Raw genomic sequence first — 17134 nt, forward strand, 5'->3', positions numbered from 1 at the left:
GACCTCATCAGTAATCTCTGATCAAAACACCCTGGCATTGGAAATGTTGACACGAGTAACTAACCCCCTCCAGTCTCAGGTTGACGTTGTTGATGAGGGCAGCCTCCATTCAAATCTTGGTCATCATGCCCATGCCACAGGCCCACAACTGTTTGGGAACTGCCCTGAGTGAGTATTCATCCAACTGTTTGAAAGTCCACCTAGTCCCCAGTACCCTCAACATGAAACGACGACGCACAGTATCAGCAAAGATGTTTTTCTTTCTGAGGCGGACTCTGATCATATTCACCGCAATAATACATACTAATTCAGCAGCATGTAAATCTCTGCTGCTGATTGTCTTTCAAATGTCTACGCTAGAAAACTCCATCCTACAGATCCAAGGTAGAAGATGAGGACCTTGTACCAAGGCAGGCCATACCATAGCCTCTGCCCTGTGAAGCATGCTAGACGCATTATCCTTGAATTAGGTCCAGTCTGTCTCTCGCCTAACACCCCCTCCTTAAGCCCCTTACACACCGGGGGTGAATTTTTCATGCGAATAACACGTTTTTTTTTTAACCTTATAAAGTCAATGCAAGCTTACATGGAGCGAAAAAAGCGAAAAAAGCGAAGCGAAAAAGCGTCTTCTAATTATTCGGAACGAGTCCGAATTTTGCGTATATTCGCATATTCGCCGCCTCCCTTTCCTTATACAAACAGATTTTTTTTGTTTTAGCAGATAAAAAAAAGACACATACTATAAACAGATAAGTAAGTAAAGATAGGTGAAAATAAACTAGGAATTTATGTGAATCTCGGGTCCACACAGAAACGGCATGGCTCCAATGTAATGTGGATGTAGGACTTCACGTGACAAGCCTGTGACACATAATGTCACCTAAGTCATCAGTCATCTATGACATATGACGTGAGACAAACTGACCCTGCCATTGTAGTAGGTCTATGTACTGAGATCAGCACCTGTCTCATATCACTGAAGTTCTTTTAACACCAGCTGGCAGCACTCTCCCAACTTAGCGGGTTCAGAGACTGCAGAGTACCTAGAAATCTGGGAATTGATGCCCAGGGTTTTGGCCAGGTCCTTGGCCGTCTGGTCCGAGGCCAGAGTTGTTCCCAGGGCCACCAGCAATCTGAACACGGCCTCCTTATCCTGCACCGACTCTAGGGCAGTGCTGGCTACGGTTAGGCACTGGGCCTTAGCATCCAGGTCAGACTGGCCATGCAGGCAGCCTGCGTAGTTGAGCAGGAGAGTGGCCAAGGCGATGTGGATGCTCTTGTTGCACACGGAGGCCAGCTCAGCGGCACACGACAGCACAGTCTCACGCTGCGAAATGAGAAGCTCTCGGCCGTGCCTGCCGCTGAAGCAGTTACACAGAATCCTCAGCGCTAGCATCTGGTTGGCGGGCTGGCCCTGCCGTCTCATCAAGCTCAGCATGTGGTTGCACAGTTGCACGCCTTGCGCCTCACCACACAGGTCGTCATTGATCTGTGGGTGGCACACTGCCAGCCTCAGAATATCCAGGACTGGAAACACAATGTCCTCAGGCCAGTGAGAGGTTTTCCACAGCAGATTTATCTGCTGGAGTGTAGGGGGCTGCTCGGAGCTCGGTGCCCCCACACACACAAGAAGCCTCTCCAGGCAACCCAGCATCTCTTCAGACAGTTTGTGCTCCTGTGGGGCTCCGCTGTTCAGCTCCTTCAGCTTGGCGACGATCTGTGTGGTGTTGGCTTGTTCAAAGGTCAGTCCATCCGTCTTAGGGAAGTAGACGTTTGTTGCCTGGTCCGGACCAGAGCCTGCGGAAGGCGGCTGAGATGAGGAAGGGATATAGCGACCGGACCCAGTGAGTGGGTCAATGGCGGCAGGCTGGGCCGGTACTGCTGGCACCAATCCTTTGGAGTTCTCTATGATGAAGTTGGCAACTTGGTCCAATAACCCAGTATTGAGATCATTCTTCTGCAGAAAGTTAAATGCTGTCAGCCAGGGGTCGTCCGCCACGTTATAAGGGAGCTTCACAGTTCGCTCGTTCAATTCAATGTTAAAGATGACGTCGTACTCCTTCCCCTCGTACGTCACCCTCCCGGACGTCTGCTCGTTTGTGGTGCTTCCAACCACGTCGCCGATCTTCATCCACCGATTCTCACCGACGCTCCACTGGTACGCCTCCACATTCTGTTGGTCTTTAATCAGACGTGTCTGGCCTTCGCGAATTCCAGGCTCATTGAGGTGTTCCCTGCCAGGCAGGTCTTCCATTTTGAAGTCTCCCAGGTCGACAGAGGCTGTGGAGGATGCGGAAAGCTCGTCATTGAAGGCCTGCAGGTCTTGTGGGCTGGCCATGCGCTCCTCGACCTCTGTAAACACGCGAATGACGCCGTCATTGGCACCAACAGATATGTCACCGTTGGGCAGGATACAGCAACACCACACCGACTGAGCAGGCAGGCGAATGATCTGGGAGCATTCCCCATTCCTCCATATCCTCACCGTTCCATCCTCTCCTGTGCTCACAAAGTCTTCGCTGTTGGGGAAGACGGCCATGCTGTAGATGTAGTTAGTATGGCCTTGATAGACCTGTATGCATTCTCCCGTTATGAGCCACCTCCTTACAGTGGCATCATTGCCACAAGAGAAGAACTGAACTTCGCTGATCACTGCTAGTCCACGCACGCAGTCTTCATGGCCTGTAAATGTCCTCTCACAGCGGCCGTCTTTCCAAAGCTTGATTGTTTTATCTGCGGATCCAGACAGCATAAGTTCTTGTTCAGGTACAATGGTCACCACCCACACGGCTGCAGAATGACCCTGCAACGTCATCACACACTTCTCATTGAGCCAGACTTTCGCAGTTGTGTCCCAAGAGCCACTCAGTAATGTCCCAGACCTCCCAGATGTCAGAGCGCAAACTGTGTTTGTGTGGCCATTGAGGGTGAACAGCGGCTGTGGGCTATCCAGTGTGAAAACACAAATATTATTGTCATTTCCACCTGTGGCAATAAGCCCCCGGGGATATGCCTCGCTAGGTGCGATGACACATACACAGACAATGTAATGTGAATGGCCATTCATGCAGTGCACCTCTGTGAAACCCTTTTCCGGGCTTGCTTTGGGTAGCCAGACCTTTCCGGTCCGGTCTCTGGAGACGGACACAAAAGCTCCATCTGGAAGGATTGCTGCTGTAAGCCCCCTAACGTCCATCCCATGTCCTGGGATAGAGCAGCTGAGTTTGTATGAGTCGGAAGATGCCATCGTAAGCTGTGTTGTTGTCGGATCTCTCTTTTCTTCTCTATTATATTATCTCTATCTATCTACCTTGTTTTGGCATAAGGTCAAAGAATAATAAACATGGTCATTAATCAATCACAAATGGCCATCTCTCTTGCTCTACAGGGTTTTATATAGCTGGTCAGAGCTGTGATCTGACATCACACACAAAACAAGGTGTTGCCATGCCTAATGATGCCAATTTGTGCAGACGCTGTTGCAGTTAGTCCATGGGTGTTCTGAATTTGGCATTGGATGCTTTGTTTGGACGTGGGACATTCTCTTCTTAAATGGCAATATATGCCACTGAATTCCGAAGCCACTTTCCAGCCAAGACAGTTCCAATGCTAATGGCAAAACTAACAAACACTTATCCTGTCAGTGATGCCTATATTTGAAGAAATTTCCTTCTCACATTGAATGAAACTCAATTGGATGGCATTCATTTGCAGAAGTCTACAGATAACTCGAAATCCGTTGTGGCACTAAAATACTAACAAACATGATTTTTGGTGACTATGTGATTACCATACCATGATGGTATGCTTGCAATGCTTACATGTGACAGAATTAGTGGGCTGGGCACACACGTGCACTGTTCATTTAGGAATATACAAATAGGGAAACGTTTCTTTGTTTTGTTTTTTATTACTGAGAAGAATGCTAAAGCTGCAAAGCTCCCTGAAGTCAGATGTGAGCAGTTCAATAGGTAAAACATAGGTTTCCTGCTAAACCAGGCCTATGGCATTGAGAATGTTACAAAGCACAACTTTTCAAAGGCAAATCATTCAAACAGTATAGAGGGCTTACACATGGGATGGAAATGGTCTATGGCAGCTGAAACCCAACAGTTATGGAGGAGAAACAAATAAAACTTGACTGAAAACGACATTGATTACATCTTAAATATGAACGTTTTCTACTGCTCCACAGTTTTTTCCCCCCCAAACGTTAGTAAAGCTGTAGTCTGATACAAAAGTGCTGACAAGTGGTTTTAAGTAATTCACTATCCCCAGACAAGTGCACTTAGAGTAAGATTAAGAGCTACTAGGCACCACCATCAGGCCATGAGGAGATGTACAGTACAGACACTTTGCACTTTGAACTGTTGGGTTGTATAAGATTTAGTTAGCCTCTTTGTGAACCTATTGTAATGCAACTGTAATCTATTTGTGTATACTATATGCATGTCACTCGACTGTACACTGCATCATCAAGTCACAACACAAGTACATGAAACTGCACATATGGTGCAGTTCAGTGTTCAAAGTCAAGAGAAGGTAAATTATTAACACAAATTTACACAATGTCATACATAACTAAAATGACTGCATCGCCATTTCACTTCTCTGCGTTACATTTATGATGCATGACGATATAAATTGATGTTCAAGTTTGGCATGTCACGGATCAACTATGCACACCTCTAAGTTGCTCTCGTTACAACTTGCCTTCCAGTTCTAAATTAACTGGAAAACCAGAGGCCATAGCTTTACAGGTACAAAGACAAGCAAACCTATGCCAGCCCTAATTGGACAACAAATACATTTCAAGGGCAAGTATCTAAGAACAGAGATTGCAACAGACATTTTTTATGCTTTGATTAAAACCAACTTACGGTACTTATACATTGGTTCGGCTACAATATTGCATGGTAACCTCTTTCCAGCTAATATGTAGTCCAGTAATAGCGTAATGGTGACATTAATAGCACATTTTACATATAGGACCATGAACCAATACATATAATGGACCCAGATATCTTTACAGCTCCTGTTCAAAGGACAAGATGATATCAGTCTACCAAAACCTGGCTGATAGGACTACTTGTTTAGCTACTATGCCAGCACACACTTATTCACGTCATTCAGCATTCCTAGCCGACAAGTATATCTCGGAAAAGTTTATTATGCAAATTATGAAGTAATGCAATGTAATATGGTTGAAGTTGTTCTTTCTGTGCAACTTTCACTGACTGTGGGCAAAAAGGAAAAGCACCTGAGATGCAGCCTTTTGAATTATGTGAAGTCCTTAAAGCAACACAATTAAAATCAAAAGTGAGGCAAGCCTCACAAACAAGAAAATGTCATATTGTCATACTGCAGACATGGGTTTTAGTACAATGCAATTAAGTCTAAATAAAATGCAGCATGCAAATATGTGGGCCATTAAAATAATTATAGTGCCATAGAGCAGAATATATAGGACTCTATATCTCTTTTAAGCACTGTGCAGTACAGACATGGTGTACATGATAGAATCAGAGGCACATACAAGTTTGCTCCATAAACACACCATTCAGTCCACTTCTCCGGCTTGGGAATAAATAAATAAATAAATACTGTAGCTGTTTGAGGACAACTCTTCAGTCATGTGACCTGTTAGCATGCTGTACTGAGGTGGTGATAGAGAGAGGCCATTCAAAGTGCATGTACAGGAGTGGCTATGTGAGTAGCTTCATCAGACTGTAAAAGCCCATGGGGCAGTAACTGGAAGAAGAAAATTAGCTAATAGTGGTTGTGGTTTTTCAGGGAAAGAAAAAAGGTGACCTGTGTGCACGTGATGTATTAAGACTAATTCATACTTTGTGGGAACAACCGCGCTGAACGTAAAAAAAACAACATATGTTCAATTGAGGAAAAGTGTTTGACGCACTTTGTTCAGTTGAAAATACATTGTTATAATCGATCCACGCGGTTGTTCGACTTATGCTTAATTTACATGTGGTTGCGCAATGCGCACCGGTGTTGCGTGCTGAAAACACCACAAGTTCACAACCCCATACGTGTGTGAGCTTGTAGATCTGAGCAACCAAGCATAAATCAGGCTTTAGTATGAATTATCCCGTCGGCATTGCGTTGTGTGGGGGGAATCTCAGTGAGGGCTGGGCGCCTGGGCAGATCATGACGTCCAGGACTGCATGTTCTGCAGCATGGCCTCGAAGCGCTCCATGGTTGGGGCATGAGCGTGCGCTAGCTGGTCCGTCAGTCGACTATAGAGGCTGAAGGACTTTAAATCCAGCCAGATGAAGCCAAATCGGTCCTCGTCAAAGAGCACAAACAGCCCCGGGGTGCGTTCTGGGCTTGTGAATCCGTGGCCGGCAATCAGACCGGTCCCATAGAAGCTGGGAGGAAAGAATGTCAAAACGTTAGTGAAACAATATTAGCTGGACCTGAATATGAAAAGAATGATGCTGATGTGTGGACGCTGGTCCTGCATAATAATAAACTGTATATTTTTTTATTTTATTACAGCAGCCAGCAGCAGTAAAACAATACTGAGATAAAGGGCATGAATTTACAATTTAACCAAATAAACGCTCATCTTGATTTATAGCCGTCTCATTTTTACATCCTGGCTCTCTAAGAGTCTAGCCAAATATAAGAGGGTCTGGCCTGTGTGTCTGTGTGTCCAGAGCGTGACCGATCAGGAAGTCAATGAGGCTCTGATCAGGCTGAAATCTTGGGAGTCCCAAATTTGGAGTCATATGACTCACATGTCACAGATGCGTCATCGACGACTTTTGACATCGATGATTGAAGTCACAGGCTGCTGGCCACATTAAGTGTGAGCTCCATAATGGAACCACGGCGTTCCCAATGTGCATCTCTAGATCCACATGATCCGACTTATTGAGTTACGGCAGCCAGCAGCGGTTAAATGATACAGCGGAAGTGTAAGTTAGGAGCATGTATTTACACTTCTTCATTTATAGCCGTCTCGTTTCTTTTTTTAAGGAGTTGGGAACTCCTCCCCTCATACCAATTTCTCTTCCAGTGTCTCTTCCTCCTCTGTCTTTCTTTCAGGTCCCTAACAGGAGGGGTTCATAACGTCCTTCACCAGACTGGCACACACCAAGCTAAAAGTATCAGGGTACAACCCTTCCCCAGAAACCTTCGATCTCCATCCCGCAGGTCGCACCCTACCTACAGTAGCTACCTACTATAGCGCGCCTTTTCATTCTAAATAACTTAAATCTATTTTGTTTGAAGGTGCGGTCTTTACTAGTGAAGTATTACTACTGGGTGATTCATAGTCATGGTAGGCATGAGCCTCATTCCTCCATTGTCATGGCCATGTCCTACCACAAATTACACAACTTTGATAGTAGCTATCAAAGTTAAACACTTAAGCACATTTATATACTTGTCATACGATGGTGGTACGAAGCAAAAATAGCCTATCTACAAGCTCACAAAGCATTTTCCAATACATTTGAAAATGTTCACCTATAATGACATGCCAGGTTGAAAGTGATTACAATTTGTGGTTTTAATGTATAAAGAAAAGAAAACATTTTTGGCGTGTTTAATTCTATTGTAATTGAGCCTACTGTTATGTGTTATAAGTTAACTTCAGATGAATTAAATCCCACTATAGACTCACCACTTCCTGCAGGTGCGAGGGTACACTTCATTGCGGGCCATAACCCCCAGAGGCAGGATGAAGGGCTGGGCATCAGGGTGATTGGTGCTACTGCTGAGGCCAGACTGGCAGCTCCCTGAACAGGCTCCAGAGTCATCCTCCATCGCCTCGGCTCCGGAAGCACCACCAGAAGCCCCCGGCGTTTCCTCCTGCTGGTCTGCGGGGGGCGTGTCTGGCATGTCTGTGGCCGGAGCGTCCGTAGCCGGAGCGTCCGTGGCAGGAGCGTCCACGGCAGGAGCGTCCGCGGCAGGAGCGTCCATGGCAGGAGCGTCCGCGGCAGGAGCGTCCGTGGCCGGAGCATCCGCGGCCTGTCGCTGTGCCTCCCTCTGTACCTCCTCGTGGATCCCCTGTACCAGGCGGGACAGCTCCTCTATACTGCGCTGCCGCTCCAAGTCTGGGAGGACCACCGGACGGCTCAGGTCCACGTCCAGCGTTAGCTGGCCTGCTGGAACATTAGGGTCGCCCTATAGGACAAGGGAAAAGGTACAGTTTGCACCACTGGGATCTGGATCGAGTTGGGTAATGATACAATCTTTCCACTCCGACAGGTGACATGCACAGGTCATACAAGCTGGGTATGAGCCAAGTACGTTGCCTAGGCCCTAGAGAATACCGTGTGGCCACTTAGGTTAGGTGGTTACACAAGCTGGCTCAACGCAAAAGCTTGCAAGCATTGGTGGACAGTAATGAAACACATTTACTTTTTTCTGTACTTAACTTGTGTATCCGTTTTTTGGAAACATATGACTTTCAATCCACTACATTTCAAAGACGAATATTGTCATTTTGACTACACTACATTTCTATGAAGGTTGTATTTTGGAGGGGGTGTGTTTAAATAAGAAATGAAATTGATAACTGCTGTCCTTTTTCGTCAGTTTGATTGCGTTTCTTTCAGAGTTACGAGGTTCTGTAAATGCATTGTGAAAACAATTACAGCAAGGAGTAGGAGTATCTATACTTTGTCTCAAGTGATGGGGATGAATACTTGCAAGTGACCTCTGAATATCAATTTGATTGGGCTGAATATTTTACCTAACCTGTCTTGCCAATGAACCCATTAAAAATGGGAAAGCATCCGTGTCATTTTATACTTTAGCTATTCAAAAATAGCAGATATACAAGCTCATAGCACATCACTGGAATACAATATTTTTAGATACATGTAATGTTGGGGGACATTGACATGAAAAACATTGACATGAAAAAGTTTGAGAACCACAACCACTAATATAGCAACATACGTTTTTCAGAAAACTGTTAGGATTTAGGAGGCATTTGTGGAAAAGGCCTCAGGTCTTAATGGGTAAATACATGGATCTACACTGGTACTCACAGTGAGTTTAGTGGCTCTGGCAGTCGTCTCGTGGAAGCTAAGCATGACAATCTCCAGGCCGTGGCTGCCATAGGTGCCCTTGAAGAGGCCTGGCTTCAGCAGGTCAGTGGGCAACTGAGGAGGCAGGTAGATCCGCCGGTACGTCAGGCAGTTACTGTTGAACAAAGCGGTGAGCGATTAGGGCTTTATGTTACTAACAGTTCCGAGACTATAAAACTGAAGATATGTGAAGGACAGGCGTACACACAGGTGATCGCGTCTCCGCAAGCTTTGCCGCCTAGGCTATGGAATACTCTCCCCCTTGACCTCAGAACTGTGGCCTCAGTGGACATCTTCAAAAGACTGTTAAAGACTCACATAGCTCATATGTGATTACAGCTTTGTGTGTTGAGACATCTCCCTCATTCTGAGTTCGCTTTGTTTGTTTCTTGAGTGCTTGTGAAGCTATCAATGAAATGAATTACTTACTTAACCCATTCAATCCAGGAACGGTCTGTCATTTTAAGATTTCTTTGGCTATAAAAAAATAGCAGATATACCATGCTATGAGCTTGTAGATCCGCTATTTATTTTTTATCTTGAAAATGTGTGCAAATCTTTGAATATATATTTTTAAAGCAAACATTTCTACCTCAAATCTTTGCTTCTGGGGGGGGGGGTCCCTGGAACAAAATATTTTGAAATGGGGTCCGTGGCCAAATACATATCTAGAAATGTTTACTAAATCCTAACTGTATGTCTGTGCTCCAACTTTTCCATGTCAATGACCCCCAAAATGATATGTATTTGGCTCATATGAGCTATGAGCTTGTATATCTGCTATTTTTGTAGAGCCAAAGAAATCTGAAAATGACACTGATGCTTTCCCGGACTAAACACACGCATACAGAGATTTGCGGAAATTACAGATAGATAAGGATCATGAGAATTAGAATCATACTCATATTGGCTGGTGTAGATGAACTTAAGAATCATACTCATATTGACTGGTGTAGATGAACTTAAGAATCATACTCATATTGACTGGTGTAGATGAACTTAAGAATCATACTCATATTGACTGGTGTAGATGAACTTAAGAATCATACTCATATTGACTGGTGTAGATGAACTTAAGAATCATACTCATATTGGCTGGTGTAGATGAACTTAAGAATCATACTCATATTGGCTGGTGTAGATGAACTTAAGAATCATACTCATATTGACTGGTGTAGATGAACTTCATGAGGATGAGCTCCTGCATGTGCTCATGGAAGATGTCCTCCAGTGTCCGGCCCCATTCCTCCTCCAGCCACGTCCTAAACTCCTGCACACAAACACAGTACGCACCACCTGAGAATGCTGAGAACATTCCTTTCATTCTCATGAAACTACACTGCCTTGGAGAAAACCGATCAAGCAGGATAAGTAAATACTTCATGAAGAGTAGGGATTCCCAACCTTTTCTGGATCAGGGCCCACTGGAAAATCTCAAAAGCGTTCACGGCCCACCCATCTAACCACAACCCTTGCAATACCCACTTGCAATACCCTCACTGCCCACAGTCTATAATCACTGTTGTAGACAAAAAGAAAACAAGACCCCCACATTTCCCATCTCACCTCTTGTCTCCCTCCTGGCATGCGGTGATGATCAGTCTGGTTGCATTTGGTGGAGAACTCATCGTTCTTCACGGCCTGAAAATGGCAGATTTGATTGATGTCAGAAGAGACGCCATGTTTACGAATCACTAACCTTGCATTCTAAACATCGGTTACGAAACATTCATTATCGGAGATTAATACACCCGAGATCACTGGCACTGCCACTCAAAATTCTCTCAAGCTCTCATATACAGATTTGATCCGTAACCACTTAAGCCCCTTAATACCTCATCATGCAACGAAAAGAGAAAATAGCCAACCTTCAAGCTCACTCACAACATGCAAATCACTAACCTGGCATTCTAAACACACTAGGTTATGAAATATTAATGATTGGAGATGAATACACTTAAGAACATTGGCGCTGCCACTCAAAATTCTCTCAAGCTCTATGATCTCATACAAGCACTTAAAACCTTTATACTTCGTCATACGAGGACTTGCGTGATACGTTGTGAGCGAAATTTCTGGAACATTTCTGCATATAATGACATGCCCAAAATAGGGTTGCCAGGACCCGGCATCCCTATTTTGGGTACGACATAAATCGGCAGAAACCTGAGGTTTAAATTGGTTAAACTAAAAGACAATCCCCCATGAAGTCCCTTTATTCTTTCTTTTTGGGGGTCACCTGTATGTCTCCTTTGTGGGGGCCCTTGTGTCCGTACATACACTCCACAGAGGCCTTTCTGGACTCCCACATGTGGATGCGAAACAGTGGCCGTCTCCTCATGGGGTCCTCCACACGAGGGTCATGAGGTGGCAGGTACATCCAGCCAATGATGAACAGCCCGTCCACCTGACATGACACAGGGTCACAACAACAACAATAACTTTGGAGACAACTTTGGCATCCACCAGCCAAAAGCAGCGGGGGAAACTCTGGAGTCAATTTCAATATTTCATTAACTAAAAAACTAAAGTACAATTATGTTAACAATGATGAATAATTTGCCTGCCAAAGCTGCTGTCAGAATAGGCAAGCACCTCCTGTGTGATAATGTCATACGAAAAAGAAAACAGAACAAGCCTTTGGCTGGTGGAAGGAAGGTGGTAATAACATTTCCTGCATTACTTGTTGTAGATCAAAGATAGATTGTAATGTTTGTCTTGAATGGTATTAAATGTTGCCTCCCCTCCAACCAAATGGAAACAATGTGTCTGTAGATATGTAAATGGTAAATGGTGCATTTATATAGCGCTTTTATCCAAAGCGCTTTACATAGATTGTGCATTACATTCACCCATTCATACACCGATGGCGGAGGAAACCATGCAAGGCACCAACCTGCTCATCGGGAGCAATTAGGGGTTCAGCGTCTTGCTCAAGGACACTTCGACACCAACTCTGGGGGAGCCCCCCAGCCCGGGATCGAACTGGGAACCTTGCGGTTTCCAGATCACTCTACCCGGCCACTGCCCCCCCCCCCCCCCCCCCCCCCGATATGTTTTGTGTATACTCACCACAACATTGAGCAGTCCTCCATAGGGGCCTATGTCTGGTTGCCAGAGACCCAGGACGTTTCTATATGGGTGAAGCACTGCAACACAGACACTACATATCATTATGGTTCTCCTCAGATCCTTCAGTGCAGTGGTTCTCAACCTGTGGGTCAGGAGCCCCAGGGGGGTCCCCCACATGATTTTGGGGGGTCCCCAGATGACGGTGAAGTGACAATTTAAGGACTTTTAAGACCTTTTTAATACCTAAAAAAATTATAATAGAAAAAGACCATTACTGCATCATTCAAAAGTAATCAACAAACTACCGGTATACTACAAAACTGGTCAAACATTGGCCAAATTGTCAAATAATATAAGAAAGAGGAAAACATTGTGAAAATAGCCACAACGACTCTCAACGCAAGGCGCAAGAGCTTGTAGATCTGCTATTTTCACAATATTTATCTGTGGAACCAAATTAAACAAAATATAATGCCTCAACTCCTACATTCCAAGTGCTTGTCAGGGTGGGGGGTCCCCAGTTTAAATGTGATTATTTTGGGGGGTCACGGCCTGAAAAGGTTGAGAACCACTGCTTCAGTGTATGTTATGTGCACTACCATGTATGGATGAAACAGAAACAATGTTGACACAGACATGGTGTTTGGACAGAGGCAGACCATGACAGTTCATTTGTCTGACATACGTAGATAATATGATATGAATTGTGATGAGATGATTAAATCTACAGCTGCCGTAGCCATTTAAGCCCTACTTTATAACGCATAATGTGTCCCACAATGTTAGCTATAATAGCAGATCTAAAAGCTCATATGATTGTGAGAACGTTGTGAGCTTTTAGATCTGCTATTGTCACTATTACAAAAAAGCAACAAATTGTGATAATCTGTGAAGAGTTTCGCCTAATGACATGCCCACAATAGGGAAGCCAGGTTGTGAAAAGTGGTTCAGATGTAAGACTTCTCTGACGAACCTTTACGTTTTTAAGGCGGTTGATAAGCTCCATCTAGGCTAGGGTATGAGACGTGCACACACAGGTGACGTGCACACACACACACAGGTGAATCAAGTGTAAAGTAGTCACAGCCCTGCAGCCCAGGATACTACTGTAGACTGCTGGGCTCACACATTATCATCACAACTCCCATCTTAGACTGTACGTGAAAGTAAATGGCGATGAAGAAGACCTTTATCAGCACAACCATTTTGCTTCTGAACCAAGTTCAAAGAGAGTGTCACACAAAGAAATCCTCACACGCTGCAGGCAACAAAAATGCCATTATAGTTGAGGCACGGCACAGTACATACAGTACATGTATACATCACGGTAGTCCATGTGCTCGTAGTCGGGAAGGAGCTTCATAAAGCGCCCAGACTTGACCCGAGGGTTGACACCTGGACAGGGCCGGATGAGTGAGTACACCGCAGGTGTTGGTAGAGCACAGGAGACCATGAGGTGACTACTGTGCTCTTATAAATTAAGTCATCCTTGATAGTATGTATGATTGAGGTATATTTTGTTGCCATTATGCCACCTCTTAACAGATCGCCTCTGTCGGGTGGAAACCTCATATGTCCAAAAACTGTTATTTTTCAGGATTCGAAAGCAGCAGATCGACAAGCTTTCGCTGCGCAAGCTTGTGGATCTGCTTCATTTGATGCTTTTGTGCGACGCTGTAGGATGATCAAGTAGGGTCGATAATTTACAAAAAAAAACACAAAAAATGTTAAAATATGGAGAGAGGTGGTTTCTGCCCGACAGCAACGACATGGAAAAGTATAGGAACTACTCATTTTAATCTGATAACAGCAGGCAACACCCAAAGAAATAAAATCATTGACTAAATCAAGCTAATTAAACACACTGATAAAGGTCGAATGGACAAAACGTTCATGGCTGTAAAATGACATAAAACGGACAATTAAAACACAGATTTTTATCTGAGAACGACTAAATCAAGCTGTAAACTTTAATATTCTCTGTTACAGCAGACCCCATTATCATCTACATTGAAGAGCAACTTGTTTTCCTGATATTAAGCAACCCAGATATAGATGTGTGTATAGATAGACAGATAGAGAGAGAGGCACCAAGAGAATGAATTGATGCTGGGTGACATGAGAATGATACTTGACTAGAACAGCTAATAGGTCATTTTTGGCAGACACCAGACAGACAGAGAAGCTCACGTTTAACATAGAGTTCCCGACTGGATACACCCCCCACTTCCATCTTCCGCAGGTCCTCCTTCATGCCAAACTCTATAAAGGTAAAATTACAGTCAACTTAAGCCATAAGTAAAGCTGGCCAGCCATTAGCCCATAAACATTATGCATGCACATGATGATCCAAAATGCAAACTGAATAGTGGCCTAAATAATGACTACTGGACAAAGTATGATTATAAACAAACTCACAAAGTTAACTTTTTTGGTGTGGCTCCAATATGCAAATTTTGAATAATTTTAAATGTCATGCAAAGCAATAAGCAACAAAGAAATTAAGAGGCAGTTAAGGTGAGAGATTATCTACTCTACGGTTCTGAATAATCCATACTGCCTGGTACAGTCAGTTACAATAAATAATTTCAGTGCTTTATTTAGTTTCTTAATCAAAGAACTTATTTGAAAGAACAGCAAGCCATGAAATAGCCTACAGCAGCCAAGGAGACGACCAGTCTAAACTCACAGTCATCATTATGCGGTATGGACAGGGACAGCTAAAAACTAATGAGTCGCAACGTTCAGTAAATGATGAAAACTTCCAGGCTCATTGAGTCAGTGGGCCTCTCTCTTGCGTGTAAAGTCAACTAGTCGCAACTCCTTGCAGCAAAACTAACCTCGCATCACCAGTCTTTCCACCTCGGAGGAAAGCCTGGTCTGCGTTCCAGAAGGCAACATATGATCCGGTCTAGACCACGCCTACTGAAAAAAAAAAAGAAAAAAGAATCCTCTTTCCGGTTCTGCCTATCCGGTTTTGCGGTTTAAATGGAATAGAATTTCCCCGTGGGATAATACCGACGCTAAATAGTCTCCGGATAGTGCACGCACATTTACATTTAAAAAATAAGCTAAACAATGCCGTATCAAGGATTTTATTAGCACGGACCTATTTTGGGGTGAGACGTCTTTCCGGTTCTGCCTATCCGGCCACTTTTTCTTTTTTTTCGACCGGATCATATACCCGAAAATGGAATGCTGCCCAGGCTAGTTTTAAGGCCAGTCCACACCAATACATCTCCTTGCCATTGGGGATAATGGTTGCAAGTAGTTGCATGTTGCAGTGAGTTGCATTGGTGTTGACAGGCCTTTAGGGCAGGCCCAGGCCCTATGAAGTGACTGCTTGGTGCAATGAATGTCATGAATAGCAGCATTTTCCTTCCACGATTCCCGTGCAAATCAATACAAAAGCTTTTAGCGAAATTCATATTGTTAGGAACCACGAGAAGCACGGAACGGGATCTGTTGACAAGACAGAACAGACAGGCCTACTGTCTTCTCCCTGGACCAGAGCATAATTATCAGTAGCCAGTACACGTATTACTTAGTAGCTACACAATCATAATGTGTTCATTTTTTATTTATTTAGATAGCTATGTATATTTCTAAACTGCTGGATAATCACAAACAAACCCCAGCATCCGTTTTGTTTTGTGGGGAAAGCTTTCGCTGAAAAAAAGCAGCGACGCGTTGTGAGCTTGTCGATCGGCTATTTTCAGCGAAAGCTTTCCCCACAATAACAGAAAACACACTAGTATCGACTATCGAGCCCTGTGGGACTCTGGAGCCAGTTGCACCACCTCACACTAAGTTCAAACTTAGCCTAGTTATAGCTTAAATGGCGTTAGATCTGCTATTTATTTTTGTATGTGAAAATTTGAGCAAATCTTTAAATATATAAAAAAATAAAAATAAATACACTAATTTTCACGATTGTTCAAAAAAATAGCAGATCTACAAGCTCATAGCGCGGCACTCGGTGCCGCGCTATGACTTGTATATCTGCTATTTTTGAATAGCCAAAGAAATCTAAAATGACACAGACACTTTCCCAGATTGAATGTGTTTAAGCTATAACTAGGCTAAGTTTGAACTTAGTGTGAGGTGGTGCAACTGGCCCCAGGACTCTGGTTACCCATATGAGGGAAGTAGTTAAGTGGCCGCATTATCATTGACCTGCCGTGCATCGCCTCCTCCAGATGGTCTCGGTGCTGAGGATCTGTCTGAACTGCTTGCAGACCAGGGCGACGCTGGGCAGAGCCGTGCCGGGCAGCAGGGAGAAGATCTCCACCAGGAGCTCCGGGGGCAGATCCAACAGAGACTCCGGATTAGGAGGACCGACCGCCGCCGTGTTGTTTGCTCTACTGCCATGTTCGTTTGAAGCGTCACTGGTGCTGGGCCCTGCTGCTGCTGCTGCTGCTGCTGCTGCAGGGCCATTGGTGCAGCTCTCCGGGCCGCTGCCAGAGCCGCCGATTTGGGCTTGTTGTTGCTTCTTCTGACACACGATCCGCTCCTCTTCCTCCTCGTCCTCCAGATCCATTTCGGAGTCGCTGCTCCCCCCCTGGTCCGCTTGGTTGTGTCGCTGTCGCCGCCGGCACCTCCGCGACTGGCCCACTCCGCAGAGCCTGGCACACACAGCCATCCGTAGTCACTGATGAACGCTGAGCAACATTAACATTACATCACCCGCACAACATAACACTCTCTGCTGTTATATCTGCCTCACTCACTGGCTGTCCTTGCGCGATGCGAAGGGGCGTAGACTGTTTGGACGTCAAGTTGGACTCGTACGCAACGTTGCCAGATTTTGTGAGAGAAATAATCAGCCTATGAAAACAAGCCCAAAAGAAGCGACTAGGTAGGCAGGCCACATGAGCACTTTGAACCTACTAGGTTTTGCTTTGGTCAAGACCAAATAACTACACTTTGAAAACAAGCCCAAAAAAATGCAACCCGCAACCACTACCAAAATGTACAACTAAGCAACTTTACAGAAAAAC

General features: G+C 44.6%; 2 protein-coding genes across 5 annotated transcripts; both read right to left on the minus strand.

Moving 5' to 3' along the window:
• Positions 1-973: 973 nt before the first annotated feature.
• On the minus strand, positions 974-3247 carry LOC311047219 (phospholipase A-2-activating protein-like; the record flags this gene model as incomplete). The annotated part of the gene is made up of 1 exon (XM_084059863.1): positions 974-3247. The coding sequence occupies one exon, from the start codon at positions 3245-3247 to the stop codon at positions 974-976; it is 2274 nt and encodes a 757-aa protein (XP_083915989.1).
• Positions 3248-3896: 649 nt separating this feature from the next.
• On the minus strand, positions 3897-16860 carry fbxo31 (F-box protein 31). 4 transcript variants are annotated; one of them, XM_084060537.1, is made up of 10 exons: positions 16311-16860; positions 14325-14396; positions 13443-13529; positions 12135-12211; positions 11302-11469; positions 10629-10703; positions 10223-10332; positions 9024-9177; positions 7649-8151; positions 3897-6386 (listed from the first exon to the last, which is right to left on the minus strand). In XM_084060537.1, exons 1-10 carry the CDS (start codon positions 16774-16776, stop codon positions 6164-6166), a joined length of 1935 nt encoding a protein of 644 aa, XP_083916663.1. In that variant the 5' UTR covers positions 16777-16860; the 3' UTR covers positions 3897-6163. The 4 variants fall into 4 exon arrangements, with proteins under 4 accessions (XP_083916663.1, XP_083916662.1, XP_083916665.1 ...); XM_084060536.1 differs by having other exon boundaries at positions 10629-10706; positions 11299-11469; XM_084060539.1 differs by lacking the exon at positions 13443-13529.
• Between the last annotated feature and the right edge of the window lie 274 nt (positions 16861-17134).

Source organism: Gymnoscopelus microlampas (assembly GCF_963454915.1).
Source record: "Gymnoscopelus microlampas genome assembly, chromosome: 6".
NCBI lineage: Eukaryota > Metazoa > Chordata > Actinopteri > Myctophiformes > Myctophidae > Gymnoscopelus > Gymnoscopelus microlampas.